The sequence below is a fragment of the Apodemus sylvaticus genome, chromosome 10 (genome assembly GCF_947179515.1).
Source record: "Apodemus sylvaticus chromosome 10, mApoSyl1.1, whole genome shotgun sequence".
Taxonomy (NCBI): Eukaryota; Metazoa; Chordata; class Mammalia; order Rodentia; family Muridae; genus Apodemus; species Apodemus sylvaticus.
The window spans coordinates 17,889,857-17,911,916 of NC_067481.1; the positions used below are offsets into that span (position 1 = coordinate 17,889,857).

Below are 22,060 nucleotides of genomic sequence, written 5' to 3' on the forward strand. Positions count from 1 at the left end.
TCTCTTCTAGGACGGGAGGGGCCTTCATGTTCTGGAGCCTGATCTGCCTCCATCTTGGCTTCCCCTCTCTAGAGAGGCTCTCTGTCTCTGCAACCCTTTGCTCTTCCTCCCTTTTTCCTTGTCTAAAACAGGCCTCCTGCTGCTCTAATATTTTAATGTAATTGGACAGGGAAAATCCTGTCATAGAATGATACATACTCAAACATGGTTAAGACAGTAAATTCTGAACAGTTGTTTCATCCATAACAACCACAACATCCCAGTGTGAAAAGATAGCTCAATGGGCAAAACGCTTGCTGTGTGAGCTGACCACCTGAGCTCTAATCTCCAGTGCCCTTGGAGAAAGTTGAGTGTGGAGGCTTGTCTCTATAAATCTAGCATTGAGGTGGCAAGGGAGACAGGCAGATTCTGGAGGCCCACTGGCCAGAGTCTAGCAGAAATGGTGAGCCCCAGGTTCAGTGATAGACCCTGCCTCAAAAAGCAGAACAGAGAAGCAATCGAGGAAGATGCCCTAATATCATCCTGTATGCTCCGCACACCAGCATGGGTGAGAACACTCGAGTGCACCCACACATATGCACACTTGCACATGCAGTACACATACATGCACAAATCACTATGGCACCTATGTTTTCAATACACTTATGTGTCTTTAATGTAATGGATGAGCTGTTATTTGCAGGAGCAATCTAAATGACAGGTGTGCCTAAGGAATTCCTACATTTCTCAGAGGTTCTTTGTGGCGTGGGGAGAGGGTGTGCTGCTAGTATTCCCTGCAACTGCTATCCTCTGAATCTGGTGTCAGGAAAACCCACTCATTTAGAGTTACCCCCAACTCAGATGCTTATTGCTTGGAGGGCTCTTAGGAACCCAGGCCAACTTTCCCTGCTTTCTCCTGGTATCTTGGTTGTTTTAAGCCAAGTGAGAATATTGGAGAATGCCTGGCTTTAGTAATAAGGTAATCAAAGAAACCATAGAAAGAGAAAACATCCTGTGATTTAAAGGTTTTTTACTGGTCGGAATGCAAAAGATGTCGAAATTTCCACCTGCTAAGAATGTAGTAGATAAAAGCAAGAAACCATAATTTTGATTACTATGGAAAGCAGTTCTCGAGGAGCTGTTTAGGAAGTGTAGGCTTTTCATTGCCGAAACCCCTTGAGACTTTTCCGTTTCCTTTTCCTTCCTGTCTCCAGGTCAGACTCACTGAAGTCTGATGGGGAAGAAAATCCCGAGTTGGAGGGGGAATTCTTGTTGGCGCTGGCATCGTGCAACCGTAAGTCCTTAGCGGAGAGCAGCTCCTGGCACACATTCCAGGACCAGGTGTAGGTCGAAAAGGTGTTGTAAAAGGACTCATTGTTGCTTTCGATCCCAACCAAGTCCCCTCGGATCTTCTTCCAGAGGTTCAGCATTTCCTTCCGGTGGTCAAGGGCAATTCCTAAGTTATAACTATCCGTGGCTCTCTTTACCTGCAGCGAGATGGCAGATATTAACCTACCGCGGCTACCTTAACTATCTTTGATTTACGAGCCATAATTATTGGTGGCTCTAGAGTTACACGTGTGAAAATCATTAAGACTACAGATGGGGTTGCATGGGAGCTAGGAGTTGGTGGAAATCAAAATGTATCACTTGAAAGCTGGGTATAGTGGTCACACCTATTTTTTTTTTAAGATTTATTTATTTATTTTATGTATATGAGTACACTGTCTTCAGACATACCAGAAGAGGGCAACAGATCACATTGCAGATGGTTGTGAGCCACCATGTGGTTGCTGGGAATTGAACTCAGGACCTCTGGAAGAGCAGCCAGTGCTCTTAATCACTGAGCCATTTCTCCAGCCCGGTGGTGGACATCTTTAATCCTAGAACTTGGGAGGCAGAGGCAGGTGAGTCTCTGAGTTTGAGGTCAGCCTAGTTTACATAGTGAGTTCCAGCACAGCCAGAGCTACAGAGTGAGACCTCAAACTAAACAAATAAATAAATAAATGTAATATTTAGACAAGATCTCCCTCTATAGCTCTGGCTGGTCTAGATCTTGTGGACATCCTCTCCTGCTTCTGCCTCCTGTGTGTTGAGATAAAATACTCATAAAACTTATAAACCTAATGAACTCAAAAACCTACTAAAACGTAAGATAGGAAGCAGTGTGGGGCTAAGTCAGGATATGTAGGTACCGGATGCAGCCGAACACAGGGAGAGTCCCCTGGGAGGCAATGCTGAGCTGAGCAAATCCTTAAGGATTTTAAAGCTGAGGCTCGAGAGGGGTGGTGGGAAGTAGTCCCAGGAAGAAGAGGCCAGAAAGGCACGCACTTAAAGAAAATAAACATTCTGGATGTGATCGGAGCATCTTGTTGCCGGAATGTCAGTGTTAAAGTGAGGGAAAGAGAAGTGATGTTGGAGTAACTCTGAGTTAGCAGATTCGGTGTGGTGGAGGAGAGCCCATCACAAAAAACATGCTGTGGGAGCTGGGTTCTAGGAGGTGAGAGATTAAATCCTAAACTGCCAGTGACTGAGAACTGGAAGTCTTAGTAATCCAGGCTCCAATGTGCAATCTTCCTGCTCCTGTCTTTGGGGTGCTGCTTGCAAGTGTTTACTGCATCCATCTTTCCTAGCCCCCAGAACTGGGGATTAAACCAAGGGGCCTTGTCCATGCTAGGCAAAAGTGCTACCACTGAGCCATATCTTCAGCTCAAGCATTTATCTTTAAGCAGGACGGTGGCATGTTTACATCTCCATGTTAGATCATTAGCTGAGCGGCAGGCAAATGGCTGGAGGGGAACAGCTGCAGAACTGAGGGCCCCCAGACTAGAGGCTGGTGTCCTGGTAAGTCTTAGGAAAGGGCTCAACTCAGGCTGAGAGAATGTGGAGAGAGTGTGGGGAACGGACCTGGAAAGCATCCTGGAAGGAGTTGGGTTAGATTTGGTGACTGAGTAAATGGTGGTAACCCACAACAATACAGCATCCTCAGGGTAGACCAGATGGATGGGGATGAGGGTGAGTCTAGGGCGGATTGAGCTCCATGTGTTATGAGAGTTAGCATCTAGGGGGAAATGTTTACCAGGTGCGGGGGGGGGGGGAGAGAGAGAGAGAGAGAGAGAGAGAGAGAGAGAGAGAGAGAGAGAGAGAGAGAGAGAGCAGTGTACAGGGATGAGGTACAGGCTGGAGCAGCTATTTGCATGTAGGTGGCTACTGCTAAACTAAGGCTGTAATCGCCCATGAAATAGCCCTAGCTCGCTTCACCCGACAGAGATCCCTGCTGTTCTTCTATGACTGAGTTCTAGGGAGACTAAACGAATGATGTTTTCAACCCTGTGCTGGCACTGGAGGTCTCTGGCCACCGCAGCCTCCACTGACTTGCTTATGCGTCAACAGCCTGCCTGCTGCTTTTCATTCTTTACTCCCGCGTAACCCAGCGCACTGCTACGGTCCAGGTGCCCTCCGTGACTCTGTCCTCACCCCAAGCTTTCACAGAGTAAGAGCTGTGCTTTTCTCTATGATGTCTCCTAATCTCATCGCTCATGGATACACACTTATAAGTGAGTGTGTGTGCTTGTGCTATGAGACCAAGCAGGGTGGGTAGAAAGCTGGGGGTGGGGTAGAAGCACCGGAAGCCCAGTGATTGCTGCACCAGAAAAGAAAAGGAAGCTTAGGAGTGTCCCAGGTCCGGCACACGTACTCACAGGCTGTACACACAGACACCGGAGAGGCTCCACGATGCACAGCTTTAACCCCGACTCTGCACTCCCTGGCTACTTTTGGAACCACAACTCCTTAACAACCCTGTGTGTAAGGATCAGGACTTGCTTACTCCGCACCACCTCCCTTCAGCACGTGATGCTGATCACCATGCTCTCCGGCCATTACTTCCTTACTTCCTTCTGTTTTACAAAGACACCTTCAGTCCCTGCAGCTCCAGGTCTCTCCCCCTCCTCCTTCAATCTCTCAGGCAATGCTATCTCCCATGAGTTCTGGGCAGGATACAGCTCATCCTGTCTCACTACAGAGTGGATAGTTTTGTTTGGTTTTGGAGGCAGAGTCTTCCTGTTAGGAAACGCTTTTGACAGTGCAGCCTGGACAAGGCGCTGGACCGCGGTCACTCACATGCTGTTTGATGGCAGCTGCATCGGTCACTGTCCAATGTTGCTTTTTCTTGAATAGGTGGTCAATGGCTAAGATGTCATCCGAATAGCCTGAGGCAGACTTGAGAGGTTTCACATTCATGGCCTTTATGCACATAAAGAAATTATTCATATTTTAGTTTGATTTATATAACAAAAGCATTATCATGCATGTGTGTAAAATGTCACGATGAAACCCATGACTTTGTATGGTAACTTTAGACATTAGTTATAAAAGGACATACTAAGGGAGTGATGTTAGTGTGAAGTTGGCCACAATGGTGCTTGCTTGTTATGCCAGATCTTGGGACTCTGCAGCAAGGAAAGGGATGTGAGTTCCAGGCCGGCTCAGGGATACAGGGTGACACTGAATTTGTTTGTGAGAGGATTTGTATATGATTTATAAGGTTGTCAGCAGACTATTCGTCAGTTGTGCTGGAGCAGCTAGCCTGGTATATGTGCAAATAGGCATTTAGTAAACTCTCTGAAATAATAATAATAATGAAGTCTGCCTTTTTTGTTTTGTTTTGTTTTTTCAAGACAGGGTTTCTCTGTATAGCCCTGGCTGTCCTGGAACTCACTCTGTAGACCAGACTGGCCTCGAACTTAAAGAAATATTTTCCTCCCTAGATTACCCTGGGATGGATTAAAGGCATGTTCCGTCACTACCTGGAAAGCTGTCTTTGAACTTGCTTGATTGTTTTTTTGATACAGGGTCTTATTGTATAGCTTGGTTGGTCTGGAACTTATTGTATAGCTTAGGTTGGCCTTGAACTCATGCCAGTTCGCCTGCCTTACCCTCTTATTACTGCAGTTACAGGCATGAAGTGCCATGCCTGAACACCAGGCTCTGTTCTAGGTAGACTTCAGTCCTGCTGCTCACACTGGGAGGCTTACAGCGAACTCAAGGGTAAGGCCAGAACGTCTCAGAACGTCTGGAAGTGTGATCATACCTGGACGGACTGAGACTTTGTAATTCATGATAGTAATGCAATGTGCACAGGACAGTAGGCTAGGGGCAACAGAGCGTGATGCAGGGAGAGAAGATGGAGCTGAGGTCACAGGTAAGGCTCTCGTGGGAGACGGGATGGTCCCTCCATCAGCCCATTCCCCACTGATGTGGGCTTCCATCCCACAGTGTCTGGCCAGTCTGGAACTGGCTGACAGCGAAAACAACGCAACGCAACACAAAGTGGATCTGAAAACTTTTAGTGTTTTGTTTTTGTTTTTTTTTGTTGTTGTTGTTTTTGCTTTTTAAAGACAGATGTCACTCTGTAGCTCAAACAGGCCTGAGACTCACCAAGTAGCCCAGACTAACTGAACTCTTTCTGCCTCAGCCTCCTCACTGTTAGAATTGCAGGAAGGAACCCCCATGCTTGGTTACCTCTTGTTCTTAGAGTCCTTGTCCCAACCCCAAACCTAGGTTTGTTCTTTCTTTCTTTTTTTAAATTCGATATATTCTTTATTTACATTTCAAATGATTTCCCCTTTCTAGGATCCCCTCTCCTCGGGTTTGTTATTTTCAGTAAATCCAACTATTTTGTTGAAATCATTATACCTAAGTTCAAAGTTCTTGTTGGCTACAGAGCAAGTTTGCGGCCAGTCTGGGCTACATTAGACCTTGTTTCTTAAACTCCCCATCCAAACCCAAGCAAACACCTCAAAACAATAGCTACAATCCCCCAAGACACCGCCCAATGTTTGTAATGAAAACATGCTTTTAAACTTGAGTCAGGTTTTTACAAGTAGAAGTATTTAAATTAGCTATCATGACAGGATTAAATCTTACCTGTGTTTTCCAATCTCTTTTATTGAAAAAATAGTCCTCAAAGAAAGACAGAGGCTCCTTTTTCCTTAGCATTTCTATTTTTTGTGTGTCTTTAAATGGTTTTCCCATCACCACCCCATCCACATCAGGAAACAATGGAAACACAGGTATTTTTGAATATGGGCTATCTGTACGGAGATTACACCCTAAAAAAATTAAAAACAAAAACGACATTACAAATGACGTAAAAATTACAGCGCCGAGCACGCAGAGCCTAATGTTCCCTCATCTGTTGTCCTTATGGCCCAGCTCCTCTGCCCTGGCTTGTGTTCCTCGTCCACAGGCTTCACCCGCGCGACTGAAGGCCTGGGCTCTGCTTCCAAATGGTGTTTGTGTGACAGAGAGCGGTTTCTTAGCCCTGCTCTTGGCCCCTGGTGTCTACTTCTGCAGTCAGTCTGCAATGGTGGAGAGGGAAAATGGTTCTTACGTTTGAGCGCTTCAAGAAACTTATACAAATCCTTTTCTTTCATGATGGAGATCCTGGCAGAGTTGGCAAAGGCAGCGGTGCTTGACCGAGGAGGGGAGCAGATCTCTGCCTTCAAACCCCGCCTCCCGTACGAGTTCCACAGTATTTCCGAGTTGCTCTCTTGGAACTTTTTTCGGAAATAGCTTAAAAGGAGAATAGAAGGAACTCAGAAATGGATAGAACTATTAGGACAAGAATAAGAAGATTAAACTGCAAGTTCATGAATGTTAATTAAGTTTATCCTAAACCCATTTAAAAAGTTGTATTAGCATATGTTGATCATGTATAATAATAATCGTTTTCATTATGACAACTTCATACATTAGATGTATTTTTATCATTCTCACTCCATGACCCTCTTCTGTTCTCTCTGGCTCCCCAGAACCCCTTTCTCCTCCCTCTTTATCCATCTTCTATCATGTCTTCTTTCTGTATTTTCATTCTCTCCCTCCCTCCTTCCCTCCCTCCTTCCTTCCCCATCTTCTTTGGTCTTTTCTCTCTCCCCCCTCCTCCCTCCCCTCATCCTTACCTTCCTCCCCTCTCTCTTTCAGGCTTGAGAACTCTTTGTACATTGATAGGGTTGATTACCTGGGTCCTAGTAAAGATTATTTCCAAGAGCATTGGCTCTTGACCAGTGGCTATACCACTGAAGAAAGTGCCCTACACTAGGTTGGGTTTGAAAATGCAATTTTCTTTTCTCTTTTGAGACAGGGACTCACTTTGTAGCCTAGGCTGTACTTGAACTCATGGTGTCCCTTCTGCCTCAAACCCCAGAGTGTTGGGATCACAGCATGAGATACTATGCCTACCTAGAAAGTTATGTTCACCTGTATCCTTTGAAGGTTTTGTATGTTCTGGGCTCAAATGCTGGCTTTTGTGCATGTTGGGGAAGCACTCTAGATGCTCGGCCCCAGCCTCGGCCCCGGCCCCAGCCCCAGCCCCAGCCCCAGCCCCAGATGTTATTGCCTCTTGTTTAACTAATTTCTTTATAATTTACATAATGATTGTCTTGGTCTCTTTTTATAATTTTTGACATTGTTATTTATTACTTTATTTTAATTTAATGTATGTGTGTGCATGCATGAATGTGTGTGCATGTGCACTAGTACATTGGTGGCGTGCATTCCTTCAATGGTTCTCTCAGAAAGCCTTTCTTTCTGTTTAGCTTCTGAAGGGATAGGATTTCTGGTCGGTGAGCATTCTCTTTCAACAAATCATTCCATTCTCTCTTGGCTTGTAAAATTTCTGGAGAGAAATTTGCTGCTACTATAATAGAGATTTCTTAATATATAACTTGATGTTTTAAAACTTGATTTTTAAAAGTTTTTTCTACTTCTCTCCTCTCTCTGCTCTCTCCCTCTCCCTCTCCCTCTCCTTCTCCTTCTCTCTCTCTGTCTCTCTCTCTCTCTCTCTCTCTCTCTCTCTCTCTCTCTCTCTCTCTCCATCTATCTATTTTATTTTTGAGACAGGATCTCACTGTGTAGTTCTGGCTGTCCTGAAACTTGCTATGTAGACCAGGCTGTCCTTACAGAGATCCACCTGCCTTTGTCTTCTGAGTCCTGGGTTAAAAGCATTCACCATTATGTCTGATATCTTGTATTTTGATGATTTGGCCCTAGTATGCTTTGGGGAAGAAATCCTCCCTCCCCACTAAATCTAGTAAGGATCTTAACAGCTCCCTGGATCTTGGGTCTTTATTTCCCAGGGTTTGGAAATTATTCAGCAGGTAAAGAACAACAAATAAATAACCACAGTTAAGCAAGTAAATAACCACAATCCAATTTCAACAAACCCAGCAACATTAGCTAAGGTGTTTTGTCCACTTCGGAGGAGTGAGAGGCAGTGCAGGAGGATGAGAGTGTGGCTGCTGTGCTAACAGGGCCACTCAATTCTTGGGCAAGTGTTTGATTTGCTTTCCAGATGTTTTGTTTGTACAATGCAGGTTTCAGCGTGCAGTCTGTCAGTGAGGACTATATTAGATAACATGCATGTGTTCTATTTTATTTGTCTCCACAGTATGAGAGTAACACTCATTATCCGTGTTCTTCTGCTTTGTTCCCACAATTGCCCCTTTAGGCAGGTCTTCTTATCACTTCCACTTTGTGGGTGAGGAAACTGAGAAGTAAAGGAAGGGGTAGCCTGTGCAAGCAGCTCTGTCTTGGGTTGGGTCCAGCTAAAGTTTTTCTGGGTGTCCTATGCCCACAATGGAGCCTCAGGAGACTGTGACACTGGTCTTATGGTTTCAGAACCAGGCGAGAGAGTTGTGGCATGCAGCCTTCTGTTTTGGGTCGAGCTCTGTGCCTAGGATGTTGGCCTCAGTAAGTGAGTGCATGCCTCTGGGAAGGCCTCAGTAAGTGAGTGCATGCCTCTGGGAAGGCCTCAGTAAGTGAGTGCATGCCTCTGGGAAGGCCTCAGTAAGTGAGTGCATGCCTCTGGGAAGGCCTCAGTAAGTGCAGTAAGTGTATGCCTCTCACTGCTCAGGTGCACTTACCTTACTAGCTCTATTATATCCTTTCTGTGCAGGGCTGAGGTTTCTACAAATTTTGATAGGATTTCAAACAATAAGATTCCTGGGTTGTTAGCTAAATCTAAGCATACTTTCTTTTCTGGAACTATAAAGGAAACAGAAGAGAGAGATTTCAAAATGTCTTCTGAGCAAGCCATCTATTAACATTTAACATCATAAAATTATAACATTTATAATTTATAGTTATATAATCTTATATATATTAAATCAGGGACTAGAAATATGACAAAACATTAAAAATCTGTTCTACTTTGGTAGAAAGTTCATTTTGATTATGAACTAGACAAAATAATCATAGTTCAAGACTAAGTAAATACAGCAGTACTTTTAACAATTGCATATTACAGTATGTTAAAGACAATTGTCCTATGAAGGGGGCTTAATAAATATGTCTACTTTGCAGAGAAACTCTCATTACTTGCCAGAAGCTATCATAGGACAAGCTAATAACAAGCAGGTGATCTTCCTGAGATGAGTCTCCCTTGGATTAAAAAAAAAAAGACAGATTTGCTCTGAGACAAGGCCCATAAAAAATCATTTTAGGAAAGATTCTTGCTATTAATATGCCTTTCCTGTTATTATTAAATATATAGCAATCACTAGGTATTAAGCCCACCCTTTTGAGCAGATCTCTGAAGCACTACAAAGATAATACTGTCTTGTAGTGATGCTATATAGAAAAATAGACGGCTTTTTAATTCTTTATGACGATCCTATACGAATTCCTAAAATTATATCAGTATTTGCTAAGCTCCTTTATAGAGGGACTGCTATTGGGTCCTTTCTAGTAGTCAGAACTGCAAGGAGAACCCTAACCCTGCCTGTCTCTGTCACCAGGTAATTGCTTCTTCCTCCTCAGAGCACATTCCAAAAGGTTGTAAAACCATTAACTAAAGGCCATAAAAAGTGAACTATGATTTATTATAGGTGCTAGGATGGAAGATAAAATGTGCACTGAGTTTATCTGTACAAAACTTCACTAATAGCTTAGTTATAGTTTTTAACTCTTCATGAACCTGTGGAGCTGTGACAGGTGATGAAATGTTTAGTTAGATAATTACTCCTAATGGATAGGCATGCAAACATTCCCTGTTGTAAACTTCTTAATGAATTTATGATTTGAATTTATGTGTAAACTTGTAATGAACTTCTTACCATGTGATCATGTATTTTGAAAGATGTGTAAGTGCTGAGGACAAAGAAGACTCTCTCTCTCTCTCTCTCTCTCTCTCTCTCATTCTCCTGTCCCCATATTTCTTAGCATTACTCTCCCTATCCCCCTCTTTTTAGCATTTCTTGTCCTGCTTAGGGTCATTCCACTTTTCTCCTTTATCTTAGAGAGCTTTCATAAGAAACTTTTTTTAAAAAACTCTCTCTGTGTCTGTCTGTCTGTCTGTCTGTCTGTCTCTCTCCCTTTTAAAGATTTATTTATTTTATTTATATGAATACACCGTAGCTGTCTTCAGACACACCAGAAGAGAGCATTGAATCCCATTGCAGATGGTTATGAGGTACTATGTGGTTGCTGGGAATTGGACTCAGGATCTCTGGAAGAGCGGCCAGTGTTCTTAACCACTGAGCCATCTCTCCAGCTCCCATAGGAAACTTTCTACTTAGAAATAAACCCTAAATTCACTTTTCAAAGTGTCCCTTGTTCTTTCTGAGACTTCAATTAGCAGGCTGAAAGTTAGAGCCTCGAAATTCCTTTGCAGATAGAACAAAGGCTGCATTTCTTAATCCCCACACCCCTTCTCATTAGGCTACAGGTGTTTATCACCTAAGCCAGCAGCAGCTTTTAACCCTCAGAATTAGCAAGAAAGTTTTTAGGACTTTTTGAAGTTAGCATCAGCATTCAGTATAGTTAGAAGAGTTAGAACTTCCGGAGACCATCAGTCTTTAAAGCCGCACCAGAACCTTACTCTGTGTCTCATTTTAACTTGCTCCAGGCTGGGAGGCTCCCAGCAATTCCTGTCACAGTGTTTGGTAGCACCACTTTTCTGTCTTAGGTACAGTCTGTAGCGTAAGCATAGGTATGTTTTCAAAGCTACATATGGGGTTTGGGATCTGGAATTCCAGAGAATATGACATGAAGAGTGGTGGTTAGATTTTTCTAAGGCAGCCTGTTACGTACAGAAACAGTATGAGAGACTGTTGACAGTTTCAGGATGCTCAATTGCATTGAGCACAAAGGTAAGGATGTGCTCTCTAACCCCCCAGCCTCTCATCGAGGGCAGAGGCTTCAGCAGTATGTGGAAACAGTACATTTTCTAAGCACTAGAAAATTTATTCTTCCTTTTTTCCTTCCTTTTCTTTTTCCTCTTTCTTTTCTTTCTTTCTTTCTTTCTTTCTTTCTTTCTTTCTTTCTTTCTTTCTTTCTTTCTTTCTTTCTTTCTTTCTTTCTTTCTTTCTTTCTTTCTTTCTTTCTTTCCTTGTAAAAAGAATGCTTTTGGAAGTAGCACATGTGCTTGGCTAAGAACTAAAACACCATGAAAAGAAGACAAGGGGCTATAGCGATGGCTCAGTGGTTAAGAGTCTGGTTATTGTTCCAGAGGACCTGGGTTCGATTCCCAGCACTCATATATACTAACAACCATCTGCAATAATAGTTCAGGGTGATCTGACTCAGACATACAAGGCAAGCTACCCATACAAAGAAAATAAAAATAAATTTAAAATAGTAAAGAAAGCTAAATTTTCTGTATCTGTTGCTTTTGTTTGTTTGTTCTCACTGAAGACAGAGCAATGTCTCTGCTGGAGGGTGGAGGCTGCTTGACATATTTAATAAGCTGCAATCTTAATACTCTCAGTTTGTTTGATTTTTTTTTTTTTAGGAGCTATGCAAGTAAAAAACATATTCTGGGCTCTACCTTCTTGATTTGTCTGACTGCAGGGCTAAGGGATAGCATTTTCTGTGCAGTGGGAAGGGCTGGCTGCCCAACCTCTCTGACATCATCTATCTTCTAAGTGACATCTGTCCTCCAAGTGACATCTACTCACCCACAGCCTTGAGGAAGAGTTTCTTATCTGTCAGCACATTTATAAAATCTGAGAAGTTGATCTTACCGTCCCCTGCAACAGGAATATGAGCTCAGAACAAGAATATCTCTAAACTTTATATGTTATATTAAATACATAACTTAGATCTAAAGGAGGGAGAAAGGGCAAGAGCTTGTTATATTTAGCTTAGATGTACTGCAAACATATAATCCTTCTGCCTCAGCTTCTAGTTTGTTGAGATTCCAGGTGTCTGCTACCATCCTGAGCTAGGATGTATTTTAATTATTTAACATATGTTAAGTATAAAAGCTGAAGTACCCAGAGCCATCGAACACTTAAAAAATAGCATATTTTGGGATGGAAAGATGCTTAGGTAAACTTTAGTTTCCTTTCTGTTCTCCTTAGAGATTATATTGGTAGTGTCTCCCTACGTAGCCATGATGGTCTGCAGAAGCAGAGTCAACTCTTGGTTTCGAGCCCAGCCTGGCTTACAATGTGAGCACCAGGGCAGCCAGAGCTACTCAGAGAAACCAACTCCCCTTCCCCAAAAAGACAGTAAGCACTGCTTGAGTTATGTGCGTATGTGCTATGAAAGAATAAAACAATTGGACAGAGTTAATGGAAACATGTGATAACTTTAATCAAACAAGTGATAACTTTAATTATCTGGTGATCTTGATTCACTGGTAGTTGGGTGATGAAGGGCAAGAGAAAATAATATGCTGAAAATATTTCCCATACAACATATTAGTTTGGACTCCAGGCATATGTCATGGCACTTGAGATGTAGGGCAAGTATCAACCATTCAAGGCTAACCTCAGCTACACAGCAAGTTAGAGGGCAGCCTAGGCTACACAGAAAGTTAGAGGCTAGCCTCAGATGAATTAAGAGCCTGCTTTAGAGAAACAAATCAAATACTACTAATAAAAAGCTCCCAAAACATGAAGACAAATTCCATGACCTGTATGCTTTAAAATACTAACAAAATTTCTCTGGTGTCTGGGCTTGGGATAGAAGGGAGATTCGTATTGCTACCATCCCAGAGAAGCAGTGGGCTAGAGTTTTCTTGGTGTTCTGCTCTCTGTGAAGCTATTGATGCCTTTTTATCTCTCAGTTACTTCAAGGCATCCTCTATAAGGAGCATCATAACAAATAGCTTGAATTTGGTATTGAGAAGAGATGGTCACTCTTGGTTTCCACCCAGAAAATGTCTCAAGAAGTTATTTTTTTTTACTCATGCATATACCCCACTGATATCCTTAAAGAGAAACACACACAAATACAGTAGTTTCCTCATCCATGGGGGATATAGAAGTTACACCCCAAGACCTCCAAGCCTTAAACCCTTGGCCAGATCTGAGTGTGCTGGCTCATGCCTACAGTGCTAGATTTTGGCAGGAGGATAGGCTGTGAGTTAAATGATGAATTCCTGGACAGCCTGAGCCTCAGAATGAGAACCTGTGCTGGTAAACAAACAAGTTAGAACAACCCCCAAACAGCCAAAAGCAAACCAAACCCTCCTATACACCCTAGACAGTACTGATCCTGCATCTACTGTGTCTTTTCATATTTACATATCTGTGATAAACTTTATCTGATAAATTAAGTATAATGAGAGACTAGCAGCAGCTGCAACAACAAAACAATTATAACAATATACTGTGTGTGTGTGTGTGTTTGAGAATGGTCTCTCTGTGCAGCCCAGGCTGGCCTGGAACTCACAGAGATCTGCCTGCCTCTGCCTCTTGAGTGCTGGGATTAAAGGTGTGTACCACCATATCTAGCTTCAACAATAGAACTTGAGAATTTTTTTTTTCACTTGAAAGAGTTTAGACAAATACTAATAATTTTGGACCACAGTTGACCCAGTTAATTGAAACCATGGAAGGTAAAATTAGGGGAGAGATCCTTATTTTTGTTTAGAGCTGTATTTTGGAAAATGAAGGAGAGTTATTTCTTGTACTTATAGGATATATGATAAACTAGATATTCATAAAAGCGTTTTATGAGAAGATGATAATAAGTGAAAATACTCACTGTCAAGATCAGCACATTTTAATTCGTTGTAGATATCGTACGTGTTCAGATTCATTCCCAGTTTTGCTATGGTGCTCATCAACCCGTGTGAATCAATACAGCCAGTTCTATCCTTGGTGAAGAAGTTGTAAGCATTACGGAAAGCTGAGGAAATGGAATTATACTAGTTAGGACAGTTACTTAAGAAGAAACACAGTCAGATCCGTAACTTCTGTTTATAATACCAGTACTTGGAAGCTGCTGGGAAGATTATCTTGGAATTTGGGGCCCACTTAGGCAAGAGAAAAGCAATGTCTAGGTCAGCCTGGGCTATAGAGTAAGTGTGTGACTTTGACTGTGAGAGACACAGAGGGGGACGACTTTGGAAATTCCATTCAATTTTGTGCATGGAAGTAGGAAGCAAAGTCACCTGGGAGCAAAGATGCTGGAGATTCTGAGGTATTTTTAAATCAAGCAGCATGAACAAATTAACTCCTCATAGGAAAGTTGTAAAAATACTGAAATTACCAAATTTTCTAGTGTTTATATATGATACTTTGATATCTGCATCCTACAGGGACTATTCCTCATGGGACTGGTTAGCTCCCAGTAATTGTAAGTAACAGGGTTACTCCTATGATGGGAGACAGAGAGAGAGAATATGAACATGCATGTATATCTGTATATGTGTGTTATATGAATGTGCATGTATGTATATGTGTGTATGTGTGGGTATGTGTGTGTATATATATGTGTGTATGTGTGTATATATATGTGTATGTGTATGTATGTACATGTTGTCTATGTGTGTGTGTATGTACGTGTATGTATGTGTGTGTGTGTGTAATTGACGTGGCATGAATATAGAGTTAAGAGATGAACTTTCAGGAGTCAGTTTTCTCCTTCAACTATGTAGGATTTGGGGACAGAGTTCAGGTCAGCAGGCAAAGACATATTTGTTGGCTCTTCTCCTCTTCTTCCTCTTCTTCCTCCTTCTCTCTTTTCGTATGTGAGTGTGGGTAATGCACATGTGTATTTGTGGGAATGCTCACTTTCAAGCATGGAGGCCAGGCATCCTGTTCTAGTACTTTCCACATTATCCTTTGAGACAGTTCTTTCATTGGATTTGGAGCTAGCCCGGCGTCTAGTAAGTGCCACCTCATTTCCCTCACCCCTGCACTGGTGTGGCAGGCATGCACATGCCAAGATCTGAATTCTCATGCATAGTAAATGCTCCTACCTCCTGACCCAGCCTTCTAGGTTTTCTGGTGAATAATACTTTTCCTTTCTTTTGGATAGGATTCTGTTTTTCCCCCTGAAACACTCTCCTGCGTTTTCCCCTAATTTGCTGATCATTCAGCTTTCTCTTGACTCCCTTCTTTGCCTCACAAGACCAAACCAGGATACTCTGTTACAGTCCTATAGCACCCAGATCGGGATATTATGTTATGGTCCTGTAACTTCTATACTTCTCTCATATCTTGTGTCATTTATAATTTAATTTGAATGACTAAATAATTCTGTAGCGTAACTATGTATTTTCCTTGTATATTTCCTTCCAGGACAGGAGCATGTCTAATGTTCTTATGCCTGGAACATTGTTGGCTTAAGTAGATGTTTGCTATCTGGACCAGTGACCTAGAGAGAATGTACCAAATTTCATCATTATTCTTTCCTGTCACCAAGCAATCCTGGAATTTTATTTCTCTTTTATTTTATTCCTCTTTTATTTTATTTTTGTCTTTTGAGAACGAAACTGACTTGGCTTGTCAAACATTTTGTAGACCAGGCTGTCTTCAAACTTGTGATCCTCTTACCCCTGCCTCCCTAATGTTGAGATTACAGACACCTGTTCTCACCCTGGTGAATCTGGCACTTTGCATTTATACATCTTAATTAGTTGATTAATATGTGACCTTGGATTTGCTGTTTACCATTCTCACAGTTATCTGGATAAGAGTATTTAGCCAACACTGTTTAACTTTGTTGTTGTTGTTTCTGTAGCTTTGGCTGTCCTGAAACTCACTCTGTAGAGCAGGCTGGCCTTGAACTCAGAGATCATCCTGCCTCTGCCTCCTGAGTGCTGGAATTAAAAGTGTGTGCCACCACTGCTTGGCTGACTTAAATTTTTGAGATGTCAATTTGAAAGTAATCCCTCTTTAATCTAGCAAATAGTTTATTTTTTAATTTATAGATAGGTTCTTGATATATAGGCTAGGCTGGCTTTGAACTAAGCATCAGCTTCCCTAGTTATAGATAAGTATCATCATGCCTGGTTATAAGCTTATTTCTGGGTTGCAGAGATGGCCCAGCAGTTAAGAGCATTGGCTACTCTTCCAGAGGACCCAGGTTCAATTCCCAGCACCCACATGGCAGCTTACACTTAGTTACAGGGGATCTGACACCTTCACATCAATGCACATAAAACTAAATAAATTATTTTTAAAAAGTTTATTTCTCCGTCCTTAAATGGTAGGGTGTACACCGGAGAAAGATCAGTATGGGAGCCAGCTGGAAGCAATACCACCTGCCTTCAGTTCTAGCTCTTGGGAGGCTAAGACAGGACTGCTTTGTGCTCTAGACCAGCCAGGGCTAGGCCGTGAGTTCCAGGCTAGCCTTTGTTCTAATAATGAGATCCTGTCTCAAAAATAAACAAAACAGAAGCCCACAGATGTAAGGAGGGCTGTTTCAGGTTTCAACAGGTAGGGTGATTGTCATTACCTTCAAGTTGTGCAGGACTCAGTTTTGATTCTTTGTGTTGTAAATGGCCTGAGAAAGATCCTCGAAGATCTTTATCTCTAAGAAGAGACAAGAAAGAGACAGATTAACACAGGCATGAGACCTTTGAGCTCTGCTGACTACAGTGGGGACAAGCATCGCAGGATATGTGCCCAGAGTCACAGTGCTCTTAAGCAGAGCCTGTCACCTGCTAACATCTGCCTGATGGCCAGAGAAGATGATGAGGGAAACCACAGCCTGCTCTATAGTTCTGGAAAGTTTGGAACTCTGGAAAACTTACACATATTCACTTAAGTAAAATGTGGAAAAGGAGGAAAAATATTAATACTTCCAGGATGCTTTGTATAAATTTGCAATAAATTAAGAACACACACACACACACACACCTAGCTTTGCTTATCATGTGACAAGTGGAATGTAATTACTTCTAATTAAGTATAATTTAATAGCAAATTAACTTAAATAATCAAAAATGTTTTTGAAACAGGGTCCTATGAAGCCGAGGATGATCTCAGAGTCTCTATGTAGCCAAGGATGACTTTAAACTCCTAATCTCCATCTTCCTTGAATGCTGGGATTATAGGCATGTATCACCATACCTAGCTCTTAATACATTTATTTTGTGTCTTTAGTTTTGATACTAATAACAAAAGTTTAAAAAATATGGACTCTTTTTTTTATTAAAACATTTAAGATGATCTATTTTATAACTCTATGTATATGAGTGTCTAGTCTGCATGAATGTACCATGTGCATGCTTGGTACTCAAGGAGGTCAGAGGGACATCAGACTTCCTGTATCTGAGGGGTACAGAGGGTTGTGAGCCTGCATGTGGTGCTGGGAGTCTTTGGAAGGGGCCTTTGGAAGAGCAGCAAGTGTTCACAACTGCTGAGGCAGCTTTCCAGCCCCAGGTTCTGTGGTTTTACAGGAAGTCCCTAATAAAGCAAAACTAGAAGGAATACTAAATGTTGTGGTTGAGCAATATAATCACCAGGGTCTACTTCATTACTCTCTGGAGTATTAGATTCAAATCTTCAGAGTAGCCTGGGAGAGGATGTGATGGGGTCTTAAGATGTACTGGCCTCAACTTTTTGGCATGAAATTGCACCTAACGTTTCTTTTTCTCAGCTTTTACTAATACAAATTCTTCTTTTTGTGTTAGTAATTTCTTCTTTTCCTTGTCACCCAACTTGACCTTCTTCAGACTTCAGAGACAGGCTACTATGTATCCATCGCATTTCTGAATAAAAAATAGTTTATTTTTGCATGAAATAAAAGGTGTAAGCAGAAAAAATATGTAAGCAGACACACACATATGGTGTTCTCAAAACCAAAAGAAGGCAGAAGGCCAGGTGGAGAAAGATTTTTGTTAATTACAACAACACAAAGCATCCGTGGAACCATTTTTAAACCTCACCTTGGACTAAACCCTGGAGAATGCCCATTTTATAATGTTTCAGGGGATCATGGGACTGCCTATTTAAACCCAGTCCAGCCTCTCATCTCCTGTAGAGCTCCCTGTGGTTTGGTTGCTATGAGGTTATTTTTTTCCTTCTTTCTTTCAAAATGTCAGAAATATATTGCTTTGGCAGTGGTAAAGCTGAGAGCGGTTTCCATACTCCAAGCGGTGAAGAGAGTGTGTAGCCAGGAGAGGGGTGCATGTTTCCCTTTTACTATGTGATAAATAGATTGTGGGTTCTCACCCCCTTCCCCCTCCTGCCATTAGTGCTTGTTAGCATTTGTTGGCAGCAACTGAGAGAAAGCATTGCTCCTAACAGGCAAATCTCCTGTGTGTCTCACAGTGGGGTACGCATGGCTAACTTTCTGGATTTCTTTTGGGAGAATGGGAAGGAGAATTCTGTTTTTCCAGCCAACCAAGAATGTTCATTTTTTCCCTTTTTATTTATTTATTTATTTATTTATTTATTTATTTATTTATTTATTTATTTATTTTAAAAACTTCCCACAAAGATGATGGAATGGCTCAATGGGAAGGGCCTGGCTGCCAAGCCTGAGGATGTGGGTTGGATTCCTGGGGACCCCCAGAGTGGAACAGGAGAACGGACTACTAGAATGGACTCCTATGAGCTGCCCTCTAATGGCCCGCATGTGTGCTGTGGTGCATGAATGTGAGCAGATGTACAAAATAAAATGTAACGAACCCTTTAATTCAGATGGTTTAAGTAAGTTTAGCCACAGAACGGATTATGCTAACTTGTCTCATCATAGCTTCGGTAGTGTAATCTATAATATTCATTATCTGAACACTTCTTTGTATAACTGTCCATACTTTATCACCTACCTCTGGTGAAAGACAGGTGTTTTTAAGGGCTTCAGCTTCATCGTGGCTTTAATTCCTGAAACTGCCATGGGGTCAGAAACTCTGTCTGGAATTCAGAAGATAAATAAAGGACCAGTTCACAAATTCATTCATTCATACCTCCGTTAATTTATTCCTTTTTTTTTTTCTTTAGATACGGTGTCACTATCTAGTTGTAGTTCAGCTGGCCTAGAACTCAGTCCTTCCCACCTGAACCTTCCCAGTACTAGAACTGCACATCCATTTATACTTTCATTTCTTTGCATTCTTTCCTAGCTCTTCCCAGCTCAAGGCCTGGGAACTAAAAAGCCTAGGATTTCAAAGAATGGCATTGCATGCAAATCCAAGCTAGGATTATATGCTAAATTGGAGGCTTCCTGGAAAGGGTCTTTCACTGTGAAGATCACAGTGAAACCCAATTTCTTGTCACAGCTACATCTTTCCAATAATGTCACTTTGATCTTAGATAAAAATAAATGCTGTGGCTGGAGAGATGGCTAAGAGATCCTACTGCTCTTGCGGACGACTCTGTTTCCCAGCACCCACATGGCTGCTCACAACTATCTGGACAGTTCAGTCCCAGAGGATCCAGCTCCCTTCTCTGGGCCTCCACAGACACCGCACGAATATACACACATGAGTACAAAATTCTATCTCTTAAAACAAAACTAAATAAATGCTAAGTAAAATACGTCAGGCACACAAAGAGGAATATTTCCTCACTTGCGTGTGGAGCCCACAGAAGCAGAGAATGGGAGTGGGGTAAGAAGAGGTTGGGTAAGGAGCACAAACCTTCAGTTATGCAAGATGAGCAACTTGTAAAGTTCTAGCACCTAACAGCATGGCTAGGTAGGACCACTCCACAGTGTACTCAAAATTCTCCTAGATGCCCCTGACCCATAGTAGCTATGTCAGGAGATTGGTATGTTAGTTGGATTGCAGTGATTATTTTACAGTGTATACATATAGCAAACCATCAAACTGTACACCTTAACGGATTAAAAAATAGCATCACAATACAGACAAAGCATGTAGAAATAGATAGGAAAAATTAAAGACGATATTTATTCTGAGACATTTCATGTCACAATCGGCAAAGAAGAAAGTGTTACAGAATTCCTGAAATATTTGCTTAACTTGTTTCAGTCTTAGACACCTACCATGTAGTAAGTATGTTTTCTGAGGATTTCCTTCAGGAACACACGTCCCTGCTCTGACAATTATGAGTTCACTGTTTTCCCATAAAAGCAGAGTGGGTAGCCTCTTGAACAGACTTTTTTTGCAGATACAGTTTCTCTAGTCCCCCCTTTCTCCTTCTGCATAGTCTAAGAAACACAGTCTGCAGACCAGGGGCTGTTAGCTTTCCAAACTATAGAGTTTATCTGGAGGTTCACTGACAAGCAGATTGGGCTGCTAGCTTGGGAATAATGGATAATGTTAAACCAGGAAGACAGTGTTTAGAATGCTTGGTTAGAATTCCTTCCTTCCAGGTCATTGCTTCAGAACCTAGAAAGTAGCTGTTTCTAAACAACTCCATTCCACAGTGTTCAGAATCTAGAACCTACCATAAAGCTGGGAACCCCAGAGATGCTCAACAATTTAGGCACTTGAAAGGTACTGTGAAATTGTCCCCATGGCTCAAAATAACCATTACTTATAAATACCTTCAATCTCTTATACAGTTAACAATTTTTTAATTGTAAAAACTCAGCATAGATTTATACAAAATTCTGAGATTTACCTCCTTTTGAGCTGCACTTCTAACCAACCATTAGTAACCAACCATCTGGGGCTTCAGATCAAGAATCCAGTGGTTTGTTTCATCATACAGCTGTGACCTCATTCCCTGCTCAGCCCTGGGCTCAGGGAGAAGATGACTGTCGGCTCCTCCCAGGGTTACAGTAAATGTGAACTCATTGGGGTTCACTTGGCACCCTAGCAGCACACGAGGAAATAAATATAGAATCACATCAACTCGAGCCTGGTAAAACTTTAGAGAGGAAGTCTTTGGTTTTTTTTTTTTTTTTTTTTTTTTTTTTTGCTTCAAATTATATGTCGGTATGTTTTCTTTAGTGTGTTGAAACTTGAAGTAGAGAATTTTACCTAGGTCCCTTGGTTGAAGAGTACTTAAAAAACATTTCATTAGGGCTTTAAGTCTAGAAATGGAGAGAGAAAAAAACACCCCAAATCTCATTCGTTTATATTATTTTTAAAATCAAAAAATATATTTAAACCTATGTGTGTTTGTGTGTGTCTCTGCATGTGTGTGCTGTTGCTGACAGTGGCCAGAGGCATGGGATCCTCAGGGAACTGGAGTCACAGGCGCTTGAGAATCAGTTGCTGTGGGTGCTGGGAATTGAACTCAGGTTCTCTGGAAGAGCACTGAGTGCTCTTACCTGCTGAGCCATCTCTCCAGCACACAGCACACATTCTTCAACAGTGGGAAAAGTGAGTTAAAAAGAGTAATTAAATTGTCATGTGTGGTGCTATATGCCTATAATCTTAGTACTTGGAAGGCTGAGGCAGGAGGATTGTGAATTTAAGATTCTGTCTCAAAACAACAACAAAAGGACAAACATTGACAATTAGGCAGGAACCATAATATTCATGTTTTGACTTTTCTTGTAGCATTTAAACATTCAAAGCTACCCGTGGTGCACACCTTTGGTTTCAGCACTTGGGAGGCAGAGGTAGGCAGATCTCTGTTAGTTCAAAGTCAGCCTGGTTAACCTAGGAAGTTGTAGGCCAGTAAGGGCTACAAAGTAAAACTTCATTTCCAAAGAACAAAACCCTTCCAATAAACAAACAGCAAGAAAAACTGCTCTAGCACGGGGTTGGGAGGGTCTGTAATCTGCTGTGGATACACAGACTGCCTTCTAAAAAGGCTCCTCAGTGGCAGTGGCTCTAAATGGTTCCTATTCTAGGTCTGAAACATTCAGACCTAGATGATTGCAGTAACTTCAAGTTTCTCACACTGCTCTCCCTTTCAGGTCAGGAACACAAAGTAAAAGTGGAGGAAGGTTTAATTTCTAAATGAATTCAATAAAT

At 41.8% G+C, this 22,060-nt stretch overlaps 1 protein-coding gene across 1 annotated transcript; it reads right to left on the minus strand.

The window, feature by feature from the left end:
* Positions 1-1,136: 1,136 nt before the first annotated feature.
* Efcab3 (EF-hand calcium binding domain 3) lies at positions 1,137-19,071 on the minus strand. Its single transcript, XM_052196954.1, has 9 exons — positions 18,995-19,071; positions 16,675-16,751; positions 13,975-14,118; positions 11,937-12,008; positions 8,904-9,024; positions 6,374-6,555; positions 5,908-6,092; positions 4,102-4,224; positions 1,137-1,466 (listed from the first exon to the last, which is right to left on the minus strand). The coding sequence occupies exons 1-9, from the start codon at positions 19,060-19,062 to the stop codon at positions 1,140-1,142; spliced, it is 1,299 nt and encodes a 432-aa protein (XP_052052914.1). The 5' UTR covers positions 19,063-19,071; the 3' UTR covers positions 1,137-1,139.
* Positions 19,072-22,060: the final 2,989 nt, after the last annotated feature.

Bases quoted from the DNA above. Each gene is read 5' to 3' on its own strand.
- Efcab3 (XM_052196954.1), bottom strand. From the start codon at position 19,062: ATGGCAGTTTCAGGAATTAAAGCCACGATGAAGCTGAAGCCCTTAAAA. The intron at 14,119-16,674 runs GTAATGACAATC...CCATTTCCTCAG, and splicing joins GAGTCCTGCACAACTTGAAG to CTTTCCGTAATGCTTACAAC. The intron at 1,467-4,101 runs GTGAGTGACCGC...ATCTCGCTGCAG, and splicing joins CAGCTGCCATCAAACAGCAT to GTAAAGAGAGCCACGGATAG.